A 22,120-nucleotide genomic window follows, 5' to 3' on the forward strand; every position below is an offset into this window, starting at 1 on the left:
TTAATTTTAATTGTACTACTATATTGTATAGTTGTTTGTTATCCCTAAAATGAATAAAATATAAAAAATAAGGGCATTTATTTGTGTGTTTATAGCGCACGAGCCGCAATGTATATGTTCTCGTATAGTCAAACCATTTTTTGAGGTTCCCCCGTATGTGGCAATCTGAACAAAGAATAAAATGGAGTAATTATCATCTAAAAACTTTTTATGATTGAATGAATAAATAAATTAATAATTCAATAATCAAGATATAATTCATCGATATACATACTGACTTCCTAACTATATCCGACCTTCACTACCGGCTTCAAAAACTTCATAAATTATTAGATATGACAATATAATCTGATGTTGTCAATAGACAACTGATTATTAAATTTCTAGTTGTTATACGTTTAACCTTAGGCCTAATTAAATTGAGAAATAATATGAAAAAGAATTCAATATTCACATTACACTACTTGAATAAGATGTGTATGTTTTAGAGAAATGAATAATTTAATTGTTATTCATTAAATCATAAAATATAAGAAATGCCTGGGCGTTTTCCTTGATCTTGCCAAGGCATTTGATACTGTCTCGATCCCAGAGCTTATCGACAAGCTGGATTGCATTGGCATAAGGGGAAAGGCTCACATGATATTCAGTGACTTCCTGGTCAATCGTACACAGCAAGTTAAAATAGGAAACACTGTTAGTAAAGATTCCCCTGTTGTTTATGGAGTGCCCCAGGGCAGTATATTGGGACCCAGCTTGTTTCTAATTTACATAAATGACTTGTGTCAATTATCTCTTACAAAAGGAAAAATTTTCACTTATGCTGATGATACATCCATAATTTTCCATGGAGATACATGGGAGGAAGTGTACAGTAATGCTGAGATTGGACTCCATAAAATAAATACTTGGTTACAGAGAAATCTACTTACCTTGAACTTAAATAAGACCACATATTTACAATTTTCTTTAAATAAATCATTTATGTATAATAGGGAGCTTAAGGTTCACAAATGCAGTTTTCAGTCAGGAACTGATTGTACTTGTACTATTATTGCTAAATCTGACTGTATTAAGTATCTGGGCGTTCTGCTTGATGAAAGAATGAGTTGGCAGCCTCACCTAGACCTAACCTCAACACGGATAAGAAAACTAGTATATATTTTTAAGAAACTAAGAAATGTATCTGACCTAGTTTTATTGAAAAAAGTATATGTTGCTCTGGTTCAGCCAGTGATTGGTTATTGCAATGTTGTATGGGGTGGCGCTTGTAAAACCCACATGTTAAAATTAGAAAGAGCTCAGAGATCCCTGTTGAAAGTCATGACATGTAGATCATATAGATATCCAACGAGTCTATTATACAAACAATGTCAATTGCTCTCTGTTAGACAACTATATATACTTCAGTTAGTGCTAAAGCAGCATAAGCTTACCCCTTATGATCAAAATAAAATTACAAGCAAACGAACTTTGACTAATGTTTGTGTACCATATAAATGTAGACTAGCTACGGCCAGACGGCAACAAAGATTTATGGGCATCTTTTTATATAATAAGATTAATAAAACCCTAAACATTTATCCCCTAAATAAACATGAGTGTAAGGAAAAACTTAAGTCCTGGTTGCTGTCATTAGACTATGTACAAACTGAAAGCATCTTACCCTGATTTACTCACACACACACACACATACACACACACACACACACACACACACACACATCTACACAAAAAAATATATATGTAAAATAAATTGCATTTGTATTCTTATTAGAATGGCATTTGTTTTATAATATTAAAACAAGCCTTAATTATCTACTTTATGTCTAAAATGAAAATGGTTAATGTCTTAATAGTTACTATTTTGTTTGGGAGAGGACACTGACTTCTGTAACACAGGTTTTTACCTAGCTCAGAAGTCAGGGACTTCAACACTAAAATGTACTTACCTTAATGCCAATAAAATTTATTTTTATTTTTTTATTATTTATTATTATATACATAGGCGACCCCATTGCCCTCTCTGTCCATAATGCCGCCACCTGTCCGTACGCTGGTAATAATATACAAAGATACTGATGTGTGTGAGTGTGTGTGCATCCATTTCTATCTGACCTAAGTATATGGATAACTCTTAGGGCGTCCGCTAGCTGGCGCGGTTGCACGGAGCGGGTGACCGAACAAAAATAACAACGCTAACTGGTGCGGACGCGTGCGACGGATTTTACCTACAATAGCACCCGCGTGCATGCGCCCGCGAAGTGCACCCGCCCACGCTAGCGGGCGCCCTTATTCATACACGATCCTGGTAGCATTCAAAATACGTTATAATAAGAATACAACTAGATTCTTATTGGAATCCTAATATATAACGTCAGGGGCCTATATATTCTGAGCCGAGCCTATTATAGGCAGAGTTTCTTACCGGGCAGGTATTTAAATCTTCTCGGGTCAGAGGTGTAGGGTTAGTGCCGGCGTAGCTTTATTTGCCGTCCATAAGCGCATTGTATTAGGCCAACTAGGAAAATAAACTTAATTAATTAATATTTAATCTTTATATGTTCGTGTGTTATTACAGATTTAAATACTCTTCATAATAAACACTTATACCTACGTCTTAGGTTGGGTCGGTAAGTCTTGCAGCACATTGTGCTATTTAGTAGAAACCAACAGCATTTAACTGTATAAGGGGTATATAACATCGTGTGACAGAGAAAACGTGATAGTATCGATACTGGTTTATTTTGTTGTCCCCGTCATACAATGTTATATAACAATCAGTGTATGTTATATAACGTTATATAAAATATGTCGCATAAAAAACGGGGCTCTAGAACAGCATTTAGTCGAGCCGTCGATTTAGAAGCACGACTTTTAGAGGTTTTTAGTTTTACTACTAATTCCAGAACTATACACCATGGTTTGGGGCAGCGGATACGAATTAAGGAATAATAATAATTATCCTATAAGACTGGGCGTTTTTTATTTCAACCTCATCAAGATATTAGACAGGCACTTATGAAAAGTGAGTAAATTTAACACCTAGACCTCCAAACGCACGCTCCGATAGAGCACGCTCGATGCTGCCGCCGACCGCCTAGTGCCCACACTTCTTTTGAGCGTCGGTGTCTAGTCAGCGCTAGGGAAAAAAGCGTCGCTGCGCAGTTGCGCTAACGTTGCGTCGAGCAGCAGCCATAGTTGACTAGACGCTGACGCTCGGGAGACGCTAGTGGGCTGGCCTATTCAGTAGTTAAACAAATATGGATTAAAAAAATATGGCGGTCGGTGTCAGAGCCGAGGTTGCACGCTCGTAGCATGCGTCCCGTGGTCCTCGGGTGTTATTCGATCACAGCCTAACGCAACTTTTAGACGGACCACATGAGACAATCGAGGGCACCCCACATAAGCGCTCCCGTACTACTTATTTCCTGACCGGTCTGGCCTAGTGGGTAGTGACTAGTGACCCTGCCTATGAAACCGATGGTCTCCGTAAGGGTATTTATTTGTGTGATGAACACAGATATTTGTTCCTGTGTTTTCTATGTATTTATCTATATACGTATGTCTATCGTCACCTAGTACCCATAGTACATCTTTGCTTAGTTTGGGGCTAGGTCAAATATTTATTTTAAATTAGTTTTTTTTACAAAAATTAAGGTGTAAAGTCAGCATCAAAAGTAGCAAATCAAACAACGCGTCAAAATTATCTAAAGTGATGGTTCTATATGTAGAACAATAAAATTTCTAAAATATAATTATACTTTTGAACGTGAATTCTAGAGATTTATCTGTATGTGGAAGTCTTCCGGGATAGCAGTGCCAGATGCTTTTGGCGGGTTGTTTCATACGCTATTGACGCTGGCTGTACCTGAGATCTTATACCATAAAATGGCGTAGAATACAAATCAGTTGTGTTCTACACCATTGCAGGTATGGCGCATGGCACACAGTATCCGATTCGCACGTCTTCGGAGCGACGTGCAAACCGAATGCAGTGTGTCATCTCGCCTCTGTGTGGTGACCTTTGTAAATGCTTCATAATGCGGTGTCTGTGTAGTTTGTACATTCGATTGTCATTTTTGAACTGTCAGCTCGGACGAGGGTTTAACGTTGATAGGTTTTTGGCATTAGTAGCAGTGGCGCCCTCTGCCTCAAGTGTCTACTTTCTACGTGTCCAGATTTTATGTCTTCTGTATAGGCTTGTATTATAGGGACCGTGCACGTTGGAGGGTCTGCCATCTTGTGGGCTACGTCGGAACAATAAACATCACATTTACACCTCGCGCCAAAAATCTGACAGCTCCTGTGCTGCCTCCTACAGTTCATGCACGCTCCCTATATTACTGCGATCAAAATGGCCTTTTTAATAGTTATGTAAATTTCATAATATTACGAATTTACTGTTCTTGAGTTTCATTGTGTTTGCGGTTGTATAATGCGTATTATTGTTCAATCTTACTTTATTTTGTGGTTTTAAATTCAAACGAGCTCCACCTTGAAATGTATCTTTTGTGAAATAATCAAGCAATGAAATCGGATGTAAAAAATAATGAAACCCCATTTTTTTATACAGGTGAAATAAAAATAAAGAGCACACGAAACGCGTTTATTTAGAATCGGAACTCAAAAGAAAAGAAACATAAACTACAACATGTATACGTCAATGTTAAGAGGAAATATAAAAACCCATTCTGATAAAAAATTAAAACTAGAAATAAATCTAAAAATTAAATTAATTATAACAAACTAACTATATATCAAAAGCCCTATGTCCCGTTCCGACTGTCACCTGATCCAAACGTGCCAAAAATGCTAGCGGCATTGCCGCGTTGCACAGCCAGCGATATTTGCTGAACCAGGAAAGAGCCGGCACGGGGGTCGCTGCCCCTATCCCTCAAACGCGGCCCCAAGTACTAATAAGGTTTTTGGCCTCCACACACCAAGGCCCCGCAGTTTCTATAGCGACCGGAACAAAGTCGTACGCTGGTACCAAGTTTGCGTATTTATTATATTTCGAATTTCGCAGCACTCTCGGCGGCCGCGCCTGCTATTTTGCTAGTATGGGTGATGTGGTAGGGGGCAAAGGTGCTAACGCAAGTGGCGTCCCAAATTAGGCTGCGGCCTTTTGCCCAAGGTACCAGCGTAAGGCCTTAAGCCCTGCAGCTCCATGATACATGGTATATTGTCCGAACCCATGGCACGACGGAAAAAAAAACTACAACTAATTCTCAGCGCCAATACAGTCACAGCACAAAAATAATTATAAATAAAACCATTAGTTATATTCTAAATAAAATTGTATATGAACAAATCGTTATTTACACTTAATACAACCAAGAATGTTTTTTTACAAACACAAATAAAAACATTTGGACATGGTGCAAATTGTGAAGTATGGAGTCAGTAACAAGTATTTATACCTATACTTAAAATTAAAAAAAAAAAAAAAAAACATGTGGGTGGTAAGTTGAATATACTTTATTTGGCCCAGGGGAAGAACAGTTGAAGAATCCATGCAAGTGTTCTTCTAGCCCCACAGTGGTTCTTACCCCATCTGAGTCACAACTCGACTTTGTTCTATACAAATAATTTCTATCTCACTCTCTAAAACCATACCCTACCCGTAATCCTACGCTTGAATTAAACGTCCAGTTTTTCAGAAAAACATATATGAGCAACTTTTTCCTGTAAAATTATTCCTATGGTTAATTAATCGCATAATTAACGGACAGATTTATTACGTTTATTTTAAACATACAGTAAATATACAATAGGAACTAATTGCAAGGGTAATTTAATCTAAAACTTTAACACTTTCACTACCAGGAACGCGCTAGGTGTGTTAATTTTGTATTGAAAATGGGGCGCTTGGCGTTGAAAGTGTTAATAAAAAACATTTAAAACGACAGGCGAAAAACAATAAATTCTAATACTTTTAGTTTATCTAGGCGCTGTTCGATACGCACCGTACATAGCACAAAACTGGCATCTAGAAGACTAGTCTCGTATTTTTAAACAAACAGGAACATAAAACCCTATCCTAACAGTATATATAAGGGTCACCCCACACTAGCGTCTCCCGAGCGTCGGCGTCTAGTCAACTGTATGGCTGCTGCTCGACGCAACGTTGGCGCAACTGCGCAGCGACGCTATTTTCCATAGCGCTAACTAGACGCCGATGCTCAATAGACGCTAGTGTGGGGTGCTCCCAATACACATTATTTTAATACTTATCTCCTAATTTAATTTTAGAAAGTTTCATAAAAATAAAGGTTAGCTGGTTTCTGGACAATGCCATATATTTTTGGTCAAATAGGAACATGCATTTAGGAACTATTCAATCAGCCTTAATGAATGGATATTTGTTTGGTAAAATTGTTATTTCTAACCTAAAAAAAAGAATAAGAAGAAGAAGAAGTAATATTTCTTGCTTTAACTAAAAAAAAAGATTTTAATAAAGGCACAGCCAAAACAATAAATTTTGATAAAACATAAGCCAATACAAATTGAATAATTTAAAGTAAAATTATTTTATGTAGGACGGTATAGGAGTGATTCCGTTTTATCGTAATCGAGATTCTGCAGCCATTCAGTTAAATCCAATTTGCATTTTATAAGGTTGTACATAAATGCTGATTGTGACGTTTAGCGAACTTGCTTCTTGCGTTTATTGGAAATGGAAATTAATGTGTAAACAGGCCCCAATGTGAAGGCCAGCCACAATTACCCCACACCCACACTTATCCATATTGAGCTTACTTATTCAAACTCCCAATTTACTGGAGGTAATTTTTACAGTAATCTATTGGTGGAAATGTAACGAGAATACGTGAGTAATATTGAAATCGGATTGAGTGACTGAGAATATAATAACATACCTAAGTACAGTACATACAATCGAAGTTTTTTTATGATAGAGGAGGCAGACGAGCAAACGGATCACCTGATGGTGAGCGATTACCGCCGCCCATGGACACCTGCAACACCAGAGGGGTTGTTAGTGCGTTGCCGGTCTTTAAAATGGGAGTGCACCCTTTTCTTGAAGGTTTGAAGGTCGTAACGGTCCGGAAATACCGCAGGCGACAGTTCATTCCACAGTTTAGCTGTGCGAGGCAGGAAGTTTCTGGAGAAACGCACAGTTGAGGACTGCCAACCATCTAAGTGGTGAGGATGGAAATATTGTCGCGTAGGGCGATGGCGAAAAGAAGCGGCAGGGATTAATCCGAACAATTCCTCGGAGCACTCCCCGTTATACATGCGATAGAAAATGCAGAGGCAAGCCACATCTCTACGCAGCGCCAAGGAGTCAAGCCGATCCGAAATACACTGGCAGTCGACAATTCGAGTCGCTCTTCGTTGGATGCGGTCCAGAGGGAGAAGCTGGTACTGGGGTGCCCCTGCCCATAGATGACAACAGTATTCCATGTGCGCACCTGCGCCTTATAAAGCTGTATCATTATGTATCAAGCTGTCTCATTTAAAATATCATCTAACACCTTAAAAGTCAAGTCTCAGTAAATGCCAAAACTAAAGTAAAACAACTAGGTCTCCTAATTACTTGTTAATTATCTTAAATTTGGGGGACATCTGCCTCCTCCTGCCCATCTTAACGACGCTCACGAACCTAAGTTAATATCTACGTTATTAATCCTACTTCCTAATACTTACTGCTACTTTTCAGGTCGTCAATATCATGGGTCATCACATAACGTATTCACGTTATGGCATTAGATTATCAATATTAAATTAAGTAATTTAATTAATAACTATACATCCAGTCCCACGCCGTTCCCTATTTATTTATATACCCCGCATTCCACCTAACAACCACCGTCATAAGATTACCTTAAAATAATAAATCGCAGTTAAAGGCCGCCTTAGTGTAAGGCCTGAGTGGACGCTCGAGTTGGGCGTGCGGCGTGCATGTTGAACAAATGCAAACGTATAGGAGCGGCCTTAGTGCACGCTGCTCACAGCACTCGTGAGCCCGACGCCACCCAAGAGTAATAAACCTTTCATCGCCACGCCTATCGTGTACGGCACGTCATCATAAAAAACCTTGTCGGAATGCACGAAAGTTTAAATTTTGGGCTGTTGACGCGCGCATCAGATGACGTCCTTGGCGGTCAAAGGATTAACCTCCATACAACGCAGCGTGCTTCGTCACTGTTATAGGGAGTGCAATTGAATCTATTTAAATTTTTTTATGGAGGATGGGCAGGCGGTGACCACGATCACACCTGATGGTAAGTGATGATGCGGTCTACGGTAGAGCACGCTTATCTATGAGATACCTGATACCTATCTACTCTAACCTACTATTTCTGCTATTTATAATCTCGAAACGAAAATTAAACTTTCCTGACAGCTAACACAGGCAAAAAGTAATTATATCACCGCTAGATTATTAGATTTAAAAAAATCCTATACTAACTGAGCAAAGATTCAGACACTAAAAAATAATAAATACGGGTTAGTAAAACTAGATACATTTTCGCGTTTATTCGGCAACAAATATTAACTTTGGCCCATTAAACGCTTATTATAACTTACCAGATTGATATCATGCTTTTTTTTTAATTTATATTTTTACTGTGCGTTTACAAATTAATAATGTACGTTTTATGAATTAAGAAAACAAAATTCGTTCATTGTTTTTCTCCTATTCTGCGTATTAATATAACCCTTAACCAAAGATAAAACCCAACTATCATACCATAAACCACCATACCATAAACTTCTTTTTCAGATAACCTACAAAAAAAAACCGTAATGTAGGTTTCTTCTGAAAAGCCTACATAATACGCTCACTGCTCACGGTACGCTCTACGCTACCGTAGTGTTTGCCTACTTTGCTCCTAAATTCGAAATGATTGGTAGCGGGCGGAGTGGCGGAATACGCCGAAATTTTGAAAATTTGGCGTTGAAACAAGTTTTTTACAGAAATCGCGAAGCGTCTGGTTGACGTAACTGGTGACCGAATACCTGGCGGCCACCTCGCACAACGTATCAGTATTGCGATATAACGAGGAAATGCCAGCATCCTTGGTATAATGCCTTAAGGGCCCATTTTAGATTTAAGCTAGTTTTTATTTTAGTATTTATATAGTTACTGTAAATACCTCTGTATATCTATTATGTAAATAAAGATTTGTTCTGTATTTCAAGTAGATTTCAAATATGCAAGTACTCTACTATCATGCTGTAACACTTAAATTGGTTGTTATAATTTGCGTGTATATATAAATTGTTGTAGCATAATTACCCAGTGGAGACTGGCAGTAAAGTAGCCAGACATTACGGTTCTTTATATAAAAAGAAAACTACATGCTATTTTCGATCAATAATGGGCGGTCTACCCCATATACTACATATAACGGTCTATATAGTGTATATATTACATAGGATCATTATACTAACTTGTAGACCTCCTCACCTCTTCATCGTCTCTTATCTCTACCTTCACCATCGCTTTTTACCTAAAGTACTTACTTAACAAACTCTATTACTATTACAATAATACCCTGTTTGAAAATCACTAATTAAATGTATACCCCATCTTTTGATACCATACTCACATTTAAGTATATATTACACCTTGTCGTTAAGGTAAATATCGACCCCTTATTCATAAACGTGTACTAAAGTTACGATGCCGCTAATAATCGTTTGTCCCTTTCCATCATACCAATACGTCGGAAAGGGACAACCGATTATTAGCGGCATCGTAACGTTTATGAATAAGGGGGCTAGTGTTCAACTTACTAATTGGACAACACTAATGTTTAGTCTGAATTCAGTTTGAAATGGTTTAAAAAGTGCATAACATTCAGACGGTTAGCTTTAATCTAATTGTTCTAAAATCACAACTCACTCCGCGTGCTGCGAGTGCCAACTTGAAGTACGTGTACTTTTTTCGCAATTATTTTCAAAACATAACTAATATACAATAAACGTGAAATAAAGGAAGATAGCCGGCAAGACCCAACCGAACAGCGCGACGGCTATGAGCGCGCACTCCAAATAATTGTATTTTTGCCCAGGTTTTTTTTTAGTGCTGTATGTATAGGTGTTCTTACCGAGGATGCGTACGAGCTACAAGTATCTGACTCTTTATTTTTAGTTCTAAACACAAAGTTCATATACAATAAACGTGACATAAGCGAAGATAGCCGGCATGTCCAAACTGAACAGCGCGACAACTATGAGCGCGCACTCCAAATAAAATAGTTGTATTTTTGCCCAGGTTTGTTCTTACTGTGGTATGTATTGGTGTTCTTACCGAGGGTGTGTACAGTCAGCATCAAAAGTAGCGGATCAAATAACGTTTCATAAGTATCTACAATTCTGTAACAGCTTAACAAAAGTGATATCTTTAATATAGAACAAATAAGACTGTAAAAGATATACTTTTGAGCGCAATTTTAGAAATTTATCTATTTTTCGAAAAGTTATCCGGAATGTCAGGTACTTTTGGCGCGTTGTTTCATCCGCTACTTTTGATGCTGACTGTACAGCTACGAGTATCTAACTCTTTATTTATTTTTCTAAAAACAAAGTTCATATACAATAAACGTGATATAAGCGAAGATAGCCGGCATGTCCCAGCCGAACAGCGCGACAGCTATGAGCGCGCACTCCAAATAATTGTATTTTTGTCCAGGTTTTTTTTTAGTGCGGTATGTATAGGTGTTCTTACCGAGCGTGCGCACGAGCCAGGGAGCGACGGTTTGTTTCTGGTTCATGGCGGATTGCACCTCGTTGAGGGCCGTGTTCAGCTGGTGGCTTAGCTCCTGGAATTGATCAACATATATGTTATAGTAGGACGATTGGTTTGACCTAGTGGCAAACATAATTTGAAATAGAGGTGGATTGTCAAAGAAAACTTTCTGACCACAGTAAATTTACTGCCATCTTTCGACACATGATTAAAACTTTTAGAACGCCATTTGACTTTGATCCTTATTCTTTCACTGATATGTGTTAAATTTGTTCAATATGAAAAACTGGGGCGAAAGGTAAGGCTACATCGTTTTGAAGCAAAGTCAAATGACGTTCTAAAAGTTTTAATCATATGCCGAAATATGGCAGTAAATTTAGTGTGGCTACAAAGTTTTCTTTACAATCCACCTCTATTTCAAATTCTCTTTGCAAGCGGGCAGTGACCCTGCCTATGAACCCGATGGTCCCGGGTTCGAATCCCGGTAAGAAAATAGAAAATGGACACAGATATATAGGTATGTATTAATCCATATATGTAAGTCTATTATTGCATAGTACAAGCTTTACTTAGTTTGGGGCTAGGACGAAACACTATAAAGAAATACAAACAATACATATCTTCGCAGCTTAGAATATCTCGGTTTCGGCAGCTGAAGTGTCAAAAGGTACCCGACAAACAGACAGAGTTACTTTGGCATTTATAATATTAGTAGGTACATATATTATTTTTTATTATTATTTGACGACCGGTCTGGCCTAGTTGGTAGTGACCCTGCCTATGAAGCGGATGGTCCCGGGTTCAAATCCTGGTAAGGGCATTTATTCGTGTGATGAGCATGAATATTTGTTCCTGAGTCATGGGTGTTTTCTATGTATTTAAGTATTTATAAATATTTATATATTATATATATCGTTGTCTAAGTACCCTCAATACAAGCCTTATTGAGCTTACTGTGGGACTTAGTCAATTTGTGTAATAATGTCCTATAATATTTATTTATTTATATAATAAGTCTGTGAAGAATGATTGATAAATAAGCTGTTCATTTTGAAGCTTGGCGCCCCTGACGACGGTTGTATTAGCACCTCCCTGCCACGATGGTGCTCAGTGCTGCTGCATCGTTCCTCTTGTGTAGTCCAATGGCCCCGCCAAAGATTATCCCCCTTATACATAAACGTCTACTAAAGTTACGATGCTGCTAATAATCGTTTGTCCCTTTCCATCATACCAATACGTCAGAAAGGGACAAACGATTATTAGCGGCATCGTAACTTTAGTAGACGTTTATGAATAAGGGGGTATGTGTTTGTCTGTTTGAAAACTTTAGTGAATTAAGTTCACATTTTGAAGTCCCACGCTGACCAGTCGCTGCTTTGTACTTACTTATCACAATCATAAGGTCTATTTTCCTTTATAATGGTATTTTTTGAAGTATATGGAACTATAGCCCACTTTTCTTATTACGGTAAAGCGATGAAGAATAGTTTTTGACCAAGTTTCTCTGGGTCTTGTTCAACTGGTTGCTACACTGCGCCTCGACTAAAGCCAGCGTGACTTGCGCCAACTCTAACAAGTCTTGCACGCGCTGTCTCAGCTGAGCTTCTGCCGCTTTCAACTTACAAATCACAATCATAAAGTCTAGTTCCCTTTGTAGTGGTATTTATCGCAATAGAGATTGTCCAAGCCGATTCCTGAATAAAATCCCTCTGGCTCCATTCGTTTACAACCGGGAAAGCTATAACGAAAACTCGCCTAGGCCTATAAATTTAATTTTTTGGTATAAATGTATGTCTGGCGTTCAACCGTTGGTAGATTTCAGTACTCCTGTTAGCGCACCCATGGATTAAATTAATGTTTTTTTTTTCAAGCTTAAGGTGCACCAAATTTGTATTTTTTTTTTTTTACTAACCTGGTTGCTACACTGCGCCTCGACTAACGCCAGCTTGACTTGCGCCAGCTCGAGCTCTAAGTCTCGCAGGCGCTGCTTCAATTTGGCTTCGGTGTCGCTACTGCTTTCCGTGTCGCTTCCTTGTTCGGATTCTGCTTAAAATAGGTACGTTTAGTAAAATGTCCAATAAAGGTGGTTAAATATATCTTATACCTTTAAACGAGCAATTCTTGTATATATATATATTTCCGGGATCTCGGAAACGGCTCTAACGATTTTGCTGAAATTTGGTATATGGGGGTTTTTGGGGGTAAACAATCGATCTAGACTAGTCTTATGTTTGGGAAAACGCGTGTTTTCGAGTTTTCATGCGTTTTTCTTTCGACGCAGAATACGGTCGCTAATTTCGTGTTGCCGGCCACTGTTCGTCTGGTCCAGCGGGTTGAGACGCGGACTGCTAAACGAGTGTTACGGGTTCGAATCTCGCCCGGTGATTAACTTTTGTTTTTTTTTATATGTTCAATTTTATATATAATTTTTTAATTTTTGTTGTTTTAGACAAGTTTAATTTAGGGAAAAAATGTAGTTAAGATTATCACCTATATACCACCATATTACAATAAATAGTTATAACCGAGCAAAGCTCGGTCGCCCAGGTACTATATATATATGTATTATTTAAGTTAAGTGACTAATTGCCTCCGCAAGTGCGACGTCAAATATGTTCCCGTAAATTACCGCCATGCAAAAGTTTAAGTACTTTTAAGCGAAGCTTGAATATAACATATTTTTCTCGCTAAATTCATTGGCTTGGCTCGTTTGTAGTATTCCCAGCATAAATCTTTTACAAGCTTTTATTTAGTTTCATCTGTACCGTTGTCTGTCGGTCTGTAATCAAATCTTGCAAGTTAAATTTGATCCACTTCCCGGTTTCCGTTTAAGCTGAAAATTTGTATACATATGTAAATCGGGTGACAATGCAATATTATGGTACCATCGAGCTGATCTGATGGTGGAGACAGGAGGTGGACATAGGAACTCTTTTGGGGAAACAACACAACCTAATTGTGATTGGGGTTTTTAGAATTGTCTCGATGAGTATTAGTCGCCTGTGGTAAAAAAGTACAGTTAGCGATAAAAGCTTGTAACAAAAATGATATTTTTGGTAACAACTTATTATCATGTAAATAAAATTGGTGACGTACCCTCCTTGTTGTCCTTCTGCGCTATTTTAACGCTGCAAGTAGTACAGGCCTTGGCGTAATCCTAAAAGTTGAAAAATGTTCCCTTTTTTAGTACGAAAAAGATATAGATGTCATCAAAACATGTCAGTTACGTAATTATTTGCGCATTATGGACACTATTGACAGAGTGACAATAAGATCGCTGCGTTCTTTATATATTTTATTTTTATTTTATTTTATTTAATCTTTATTGCACATGAGAAAACACACTGTACAATAGGCGAACTTAATGCCGTAAGGCATTCTCTACCAGTCAACCTTTAGGCAAAGCAGATAAGTTGTAGGCGGTGCAAAAACATAGGTATAGGTTATACAATTGATACGAGTACGAACACAATACATTCATAAAAAATACACATACATAAACATACATATATATTAATAATATTGATACAAATACATATACTTACATATACATACATATATATATATATATATATATGAAATCAGCTGAACTTACAAAGCAGAAACATTAAGATTTTCCAGTACTGCCAGCAAAGTGCTCACTTAAGGATTTTTTAAAAGCAAACCTGTTCGGACACTGTCTAATTTTGACAGGGAGACTATTCCAAAGGCGAGCTGCCTGAATAGAGAAAGAATCGGACATGTAACCAGTTCGGTAAGATGGTATAGACAGAGATAGATTGCCAGAAGAGCGAAGCTGACGGACACGAGAGACACCATAGTAGTGGAAGAAAGATTTTAGATATTCGGGGGACTGAGGGTCGTTAAGAACAGAAAAGAGGGTGCAGAGCATGCGAATGTTGCGCCGAATACGAATGGGAAACCAGCCAAGTTTTGAGCGGAATGAGGAGACATGATCGTATTTGCGGAGACAGAAAACAAAACGGATACAATTATTCATTAAACGATCTAATTTGTCCAAGAGCTCCTCATTTAAGTCCGGATAACACACATCGCCATAGTCGATTATTGGTAGGATTAAAGTTTGTACTAATAATATTTTGGTTTTAATAGGTAAAAAGTGTTTAAGTCTGTTGAGAGCATGAAGAGAACCAGTAACTTTGCGGCTTATTTCAGCTATCTGTGTCCTCCAGCTCAGGGTACTATCGATATAGACACCCAAGTCTTTTACACTTTGGCTGTAGGGAATATGCGTGCCACTAAAGTATACAGGAGGTATAAATTCGAGTTTAAGGAGCTGTCGGGCGCCGCCTATGACAATGGCCTGACACTTGGAGGGGTTAACGAATAGACCGAACTTCTGAGACCAATGTTGGATGTGTATGAGGTCCAGATTTAACTTATCAATGGTGGCAGTAAGGTCAGCAATGTTACATCGGTCATAGAGTTGCAGGTCGTCGGCGTAGAGATGGTACGAGCAGCGAAGGTCCGGAGTTATAAAATTGACAAAGATAGAAAACAATAGGGGTGAAAGAATACCTCCTTGTGGTACACCAGTGGCTAAGTCACACCATTCGGACAAAGTGCGGTCGACACGTACAGCTTGCTGACGTCCACAAAGATACGCCGAGAACCAATTCAAGGCACAAGGCGACACGTTGAGGTGCTCAAGTAGGGCAAGGAGAATTTCATGGTCGACAGTATTGAAGGCGTTTGAGAAGTCAACGAGGATAAGTACTGTGACCATTTGGTTTTCCATACCCTGCCTGATGTCCTCGGTCACTTTGAGCAGCGCGGTACAGGTGCTATGTCCCGGTCGAAAACCAGACTGAAAGGGGCTTAGAAGTTTGTTTGAGAGAATAAAACTTGACAGCTGTTTATGAGCCACCGCTTCAGCGATCTTCGATAGAAAAGGGAGTATAGAAATAGGTCGGAACTGACTAACCAACGAGGGATTATTTGTTTTCGGCAGAGGTATGACAAACGCTTTGCGCCAAAGTGACGGAAATTCACCGTTAGAGAGCGAGAAGTTAATAATATCAGTCAGTATAGGAAGCACGCAGTCATATAAAAAAAATTTGAAACCTTATTCTCACAGATCCTGGTGTTTTTGGATTCTTTCAACTCAGAAGCATATTCAATCCTGATATTAAAAAAAATTACCTAAATTTGTATCAAAAGTGTATTTTTCACCTCGCCACGCAAAAAAAATCCACACAAATCGTGACGTAAAGAACATTTTGGGACATTTTTAAATGGTAAGATAGAGAATGCCAACGATTTTGAGAAGAATGAGCCCAATAAAGTCCAGATTTGAAAGAATCAGGTTTTCAATATTTATTTTAGAAAACACTCCGCTGTTAAAATTAAATTTTAAGCCAAAATGCTCGTAAATCCGGATGTTTTCCTGTACGGTTCGCATTTCTCAACAGATCCTCGTGCAATTTTGTGAGCAGGTACGGTGATTTCATAGACTCTTGGTCGGTTCAGTTTTTGGAAATGGTTGGTGGATGAGGTCTACTGGTCACAGAGTCACTGAATCGATTTGGGTCGTTCAGCACATCAATTGTTTCTGTTTCTTTATTTACTTTTATAAGATACAAGTACCATGCAAAATTTTATACAATAAAATAAACTTAGCCTAAATCATGCATAACATTCAAAATGAAATTTAAAATAACATTTGACAAAAGACTGGTAAATATCCTAACCAACCTACATACTATCTACCTACATTTAAAAATATGTTCTACATACTATCTACCTACATTTAACAACATTCGAAAATATAACATAAATAAATATAAAAATCAATCAAGCAACCGCGAACGAGTCACTGTAATTGTAATAAAAAACGACTTCATTCAAGAGACACATTCGTTTATTGACAGTTTTTTACGCGAGCATGTCCTTAAACTACGTCCAAAAGAGGCATTGTGAATGTCATCTCGCTTTGTGTGGTAGGGCACAGCACAGCGGATGTCATTCCAGATCTAGAGCAGAGCCCAACTGGGGAAGTATCTCCACGTTACAGAAAACCGCAGCCAAATAACACTATACCCCACTCATAGTGTTGTGTTCCTGCCGGTGAGTAAGGTTGCCAGAGCTTAACGAGGGGGGAGGGGTTTAGGGTCGGCAACGTGCATGTAACACCTCTTGGTTACGGTGACCGCTTAGGCAGGCCGAATGCTTGTTTGCCACCGATGTAGTATAAAAAAAGTTGAAAGATCTATAATAATTTTATACAACTAAAATTCAAGCACGATCAACGTTTTTCCTCCCCTCTCACATAAACCGCGTAGCCGTGTGTTATCATCTCCCTCGGAAGCGCGATGCTAGACAAAGACAGCTTGTATATATACCTGCATCTGGTGCAGCTGCTTGTCGAGCCGCGCGCATATGTCGCGGTAGTCGCGCGCGACGGCCGCGTGGTGGGTCGACTCCTTCCGAGCGGCCTCGAACGAGGCGCGACTCTGAAATAATAGCACATTATCTTCTATTACTGCAGCAATCAGTGAGCCATCCTGGCCGGATACGGGAGTAGGCAGCCGAGGCAACGGCGAGATCGGAGTAAAGTATGAGGCACACCTAAAAAAATGCGCTAGCCATAATACCGATTTCAAAGTTTAATAGTTTTTTGGGGTTCCGTAGCCAAATGGTAAAAAACGGACGTCTGTCTGTCCGTTTATATCACAGCCACTTTTTTCCGAAACTATAAGAACTATACTGTTGAAACTTGGTAAGTAGATGTATTCTGTGAACCGCATTAAGATTTTGAAACAAAAATAGAAAAAATAACAATACATTTTGGGGGTTCTTCATACTTAGAACTGAAACTCAAAAAATTTTTTTTCATCAAACGTTGGGTTTGAAAGAAATCAAGTAAGTAGTTTTTTTATGTCATATTTTTTTTTTCTTCAAACCCATAGGTGTGGGGTATCTATGGATAAGTCTTCAAAAATGATATTGGGGTTTCTAATATCATTTTTTTCTAAACTGTATAGTTTGCGCGAGAGACACTTCCAAAGTGGTAAAATGTTTCCCCCCCTGTAACTTCTAAAATAACAGAATGATAAAACTAAAAAAAAGATGTACATTACCATGCAAACTTCCACCGAAAATTGGTTTGAACGAGATCTAGTAAGTAGTTTTTTTTTAATACGTATTTTTTTTATAAATGGTACGGAACCCTTCATGGGCGAGTCCGACTCGCACTTGGCCGCTTTTTTATTTCTAACCTCTGCCCGTCGTTACAAACTTGCAGCCTTCATAGACTTGATTTAAAAAAGAAATCTTCCTTATTAGACTTTTTCAACCTTAGAAGAATATGCTTCACAGAAGCTCTTGCCTTTAACAGCTTAGGCTGTCCGTTCGTCTATCAATATAAAAATAACGCGACATGCAATGATAGTACCCGTAACCATGTGAATAACAAAAACTACATCCATGTAAAAACTTCAGAAAAAAGCATTGTTTTATATATTGATATAGAGTATTAGGGATTCACTACATGTTCGAGCCGATATGAAATATGTTTAGTGTTTTGTTCAAATCACCCCAAAGATGTCGCTGTCCCCGACGCAAACTAGTATAGTAGTATTCTTCGAGCAATATCTGAAGGGAGGAGCCCAAGCGATATGTTACTCTACATATATCTTCTGCTATTTTTAAAGGGGGGAAACGTGCACACAGTCGCACTTCGCACCCCTACATAACATATGTATAACATACAATATCCAACCACGACGCCAGTGTGCCAGTGTGTAATGACGACACAAATACATAGAGAATGACACACGTCAAAGACAAATCTTCCACACCTCGATCTCTTTTTGTGTACAGACGAATCACAACATGCACCGCCATAGGTACAGTTGTACCTATGCGTCGGCAGAGGGGAAATAGTACGAATGCCGCCTCCCTTCCTGGTGTTGTTCGCTAAATACTGCATATATTTCAATAAATGATTGGTAACGTAGCAACTTGCTTAAACAATGCGCGCAAAATTTGAATATAATGAAGACTTTTTTGTGCACAACAAATTTTTCTCCATAATTAGTACGAATGTACACTATGGTCTCGATACACAAGCTAATCCGAACGCGCACCTGACATCAAACCGATATATGAATGATATTGGAATCATAGCCGTTAGCTGTCATTCGAGCGTTTTATTTCGCTCTGACTAGTCTGAACACATGAACAGTCTGTCGGCAATACGTTTGATTTATAGTGTCGTATATTCTTACCTCAGCCAACTGCGTTGTTGGTGGTCATCAGCCGCTCCAGTTCCTCGTGGAACTACGTCTCTGCCGTCTCAGTACATATTGAACGTGATACTTTGGTATCTGGACACAACCTGTAATTTCCATACCTAGGCCAGCTGCGTTTCCAACGACTCCTTCTCTTTCTGCAGCTGGTTGTTGGTGATTTTCAGTCGCTCCAGTTTGTCGTGGAACTTCGTCTCTCCCGCTCTGTACATATTGGACAAGATACTTCGGTATCTGGACACAACCTGTAGTTTCCATACCTCAGCCAGCTGCGTTTCCAGCGCCTACTTCTCTTTCTGCAGCTGGTTGTTGGTGATTTTCAGTCGCTCCAGTTTGTCGTGGAACTTCGTCTCTCCCGTTCTGTACATATTGGACAAGATCTGTCCAGTATCTGGACACAACCTGTACACTTTCCATACCTCAGCCAGCTGCGTTTCCAACGCCTCCTTCTCCTTCTGCAGCTGGTTGTTGGTGATCTTCAGCCGCTCCAGCTCGTCGTTGAATTTCTCCTTTTCTGCCGCTTCTGTACAAATAGAAAACGTACTTTAGTAAAGAATTAAATAAATAAGACATACTGTGAGTCCTTAAATTTCAATAAAACTAACAATATGTTAGCTGTAAATATTCATAAGGTTCATCTGCGAGTGTGTAAGTTTAATAAGATTTTATTTATCTTGCCCTCTTAGTATGTTAATTTGGGTATGTTACTGTGGGTTAAAACTAGATGGTTACATTTGACCCACTTCCTGATTTCCGACTGAGCTAAAATTTTGAATACATATGTAAACCGGATGACAATGCAATATTATGACATGTAGCTGATCTGATGATGGAGACAGGAGGTGGCCATAGGAGCTCTGTGATAAAACAACGCGAACTAATTGTGTTGTGTAAACTAATGTAGAATTGTTTCGATGAGTATTTGCCTGTGGAAAAAGTATAGCCAGCGATAAAATCTTGTAACAAAAATTTTTTTTTTACATAAACTTATTTCTAAAAAAAATATATCGCTATTCGCATGAAACTTACAATTAACAAACGAACTCATAACGTGGCAGAATCTGGAAGATGTGAAACATACTAAAACACATCCACAGCAGTCAAGTCATATTGGCGTCAATGGGTACAACCATTCACATGACGACCGGTCTGGCCTAGTGGGTAGTGACCCTGCCTATGAAGCTGATGGTCCCGGGTTCAAACCCTGGTAAGAGCATTTATATTTGTGTGATAAACACGGATATTTGTTTCTGAGTCATGGGTATTTATATGTATTTAAGTATTTATAATTATAATATATTATATATGTCTTGTCCAATGATGTAGTACATGTTAGTGAGTGTTCGGACCCTTTAGTACCGATTGATCCATATCATAAAGCTATATTAGTTTCGATTCAATTTGCAAAAATAAGTAGTTTAAAACCCGCTCCTCGCATAAAATATTTTTACAATAAAGGTGACTATAGTTCCATTAACAACGAGTTGACCTTGATTAATTGGGAGGATGAATTCTCGCGACGCTCATTAGAGGAGTCGGTTAGCTTTTTTTATTCCACATTTAAAAAACTGCGATTTAAATATATCCCAAGTAAAATATGTCATACTGATAGTTTTCCTAAGTGGTATTCGCCCGCGCTAAAAAAAGCTATCAAAGAGAAATCTAAATATCTAAGAAAATTCCGTACATATGGTAATATATCAGATTTAATCTCTTTTAGTTTTCAAAGGGACAGGGTCAAAAAACTTGAACAGTCATGTTTTGCAACATATGTTCGACGCCTCGAAAATAATATCGTTAGAGACCCGAAGCAGTTTTGGTCCTACATTAAGTCGCGTTCTAGCTCACATGGTGTACCGAGTTGTTTAAAGTATGACGAAAGATTGGTCAATACGGCCGCTGATATATGTGAGGCTTTCTCTAACTATTTCTATACAACATTTTCTGCGCCTAGTATTGATCAAGCGGTGCCGGTTGACTCTGTAGGTGGTTCTATCTCACATATAAGTAATATAGAAGTTAACTCAGATGCTCTTATAAAGTTACTGTTAAAATTGGATCCGTCCAAATCAGCTGGACCTGATGATATGCCGGCCCTCTTTCTGATTAATTGCGCGGAATACAATTGTGATTCCAATATCTCTACTATTCAAGCGCTCATTTGCTGAATGTAACGTCCCTTCCATATGGAAATCGGCCTACATTACACCCGTTCATAAGAAAGGCCCAAAAACGGAAGTAACTAATTATAGGCCAATCTCAAAACTCTGTATACTTGCTAAAGTACTTGAAAAACTAGTTTATACTCAAGTATATGCGGCAATTAAGAATTATTTTAGTCCTTTCCAACATGGTTTCCTGCGATGTAAGTCTACCGTTTCAAATTTGATACTCCTTAATGATTATGTAACTAAAGTCATGTCTGAAGGTAGTCAAGTAGATGTAGTTTACACAGACTATAGTAAAGCGTTCGATAAAATTGACCATAAATTGCTAATCCTCAAGTTAAGTAATATGGGTATTCACGGTGATCTGTTGCGCTGGTTCACGTCTTATATTGACAATAGGTCGCAAGCTGTTGTCATTAACAACTATGTGTCTAGCTGGGTAACTGTTCCCAGCGGCGTTCCTCAAGGATCGTTGCTGGGGCCTTTGCTTTTCAATATATTTGTCAATGACATCAGTGATTGTTTCCACACTTCCAAATTGCTATGTTTCGCTGACGACATGAAAATTTTTACCAAAATTAATTCATTGGATGACTCTGCTCTTCTACAAGATGACCTTACACGTCTTGTTGCATATTGCCAGACCAATAAATTAGATCTAAATGTATCTAAATGCTTTATTTTGACCTTCACTAGACAACAAAGTTCAATTCCAACTTCATACAAGCTAAATGATCATGTGCTTAAATCTGTGTCATGTATGAAGGACCTGGGAGTCACCCATGATTCAAAGCTTTTATTTGATACTCATATAGATAATATAGTAACTGGTGCTACCAAGACTTTGGGATTCATAATGCGTAGTTCTTTACATTTTACCCAAATTAAAACTATAAAAGTTCTTTATTGTACATATGTCAGAAGTAAACTTGAATATGCGTCTCAAATTTGGAGCCCCA

General features: G+C 38.4%; 1 protein-coding gene across 4 annotated transcripts in view; it reads right to left on the bottom strand.

Annotated features, from left to right (window-relative positions):
- Nucleotides 1–22,120, bottom strand: part of LOC133524474 (rab GTPase-activating protein 1-like) — a 98,780-nt gene that overhangs the window by 15,837 nt on the left and 60,823 nt on the right. For 3 of the 4 annotated variants that reach the window (XM_061860522.1, XM_061860533.1, XM_061860514.1), the window contains 5 exons: nt 19,413–19,516; nt 17,086–17,196; nt 13,820–13,880; nt 12,636–12,766; nt 10,703–10,796 (listed from right to left, as the gene is read on the bottom strand). In XM_061860522.1, coding sequence (XP_061716506.1) covers nt 10,703–10,796; nt 12,636–12,766; nt 13,820–13,880; nt 17,086–17,196; nt 19,413–19,516 — 501 coding nt within the window. Of the gene's footprint in view, nt 1–10,702; nt 10,797–12,635; nt 12,767–13,819; nt 13,881–17,084; nt 17,197–19,253; nt 19,517–22,120 lie in introns of those variants that run through there. The other variant, XM_061860540.1, reaches the window with a different exon arrangement.

The sequence above is a fragment of the Cydia pomonella genome, chromosome 1 (assembly GCF_033807575.1).
Source record: "Cydia pomonella isolate Wapato2018A chromosome 1, ilCydPomo1, whole genome shotgun sequence".
Classification (NCBI taxonomy): Eukaryota; Metazoa; Arthropoda; class Insecta; order Lepidoptera; family Tortricidae; genus Cydia; species Cydia pomonella.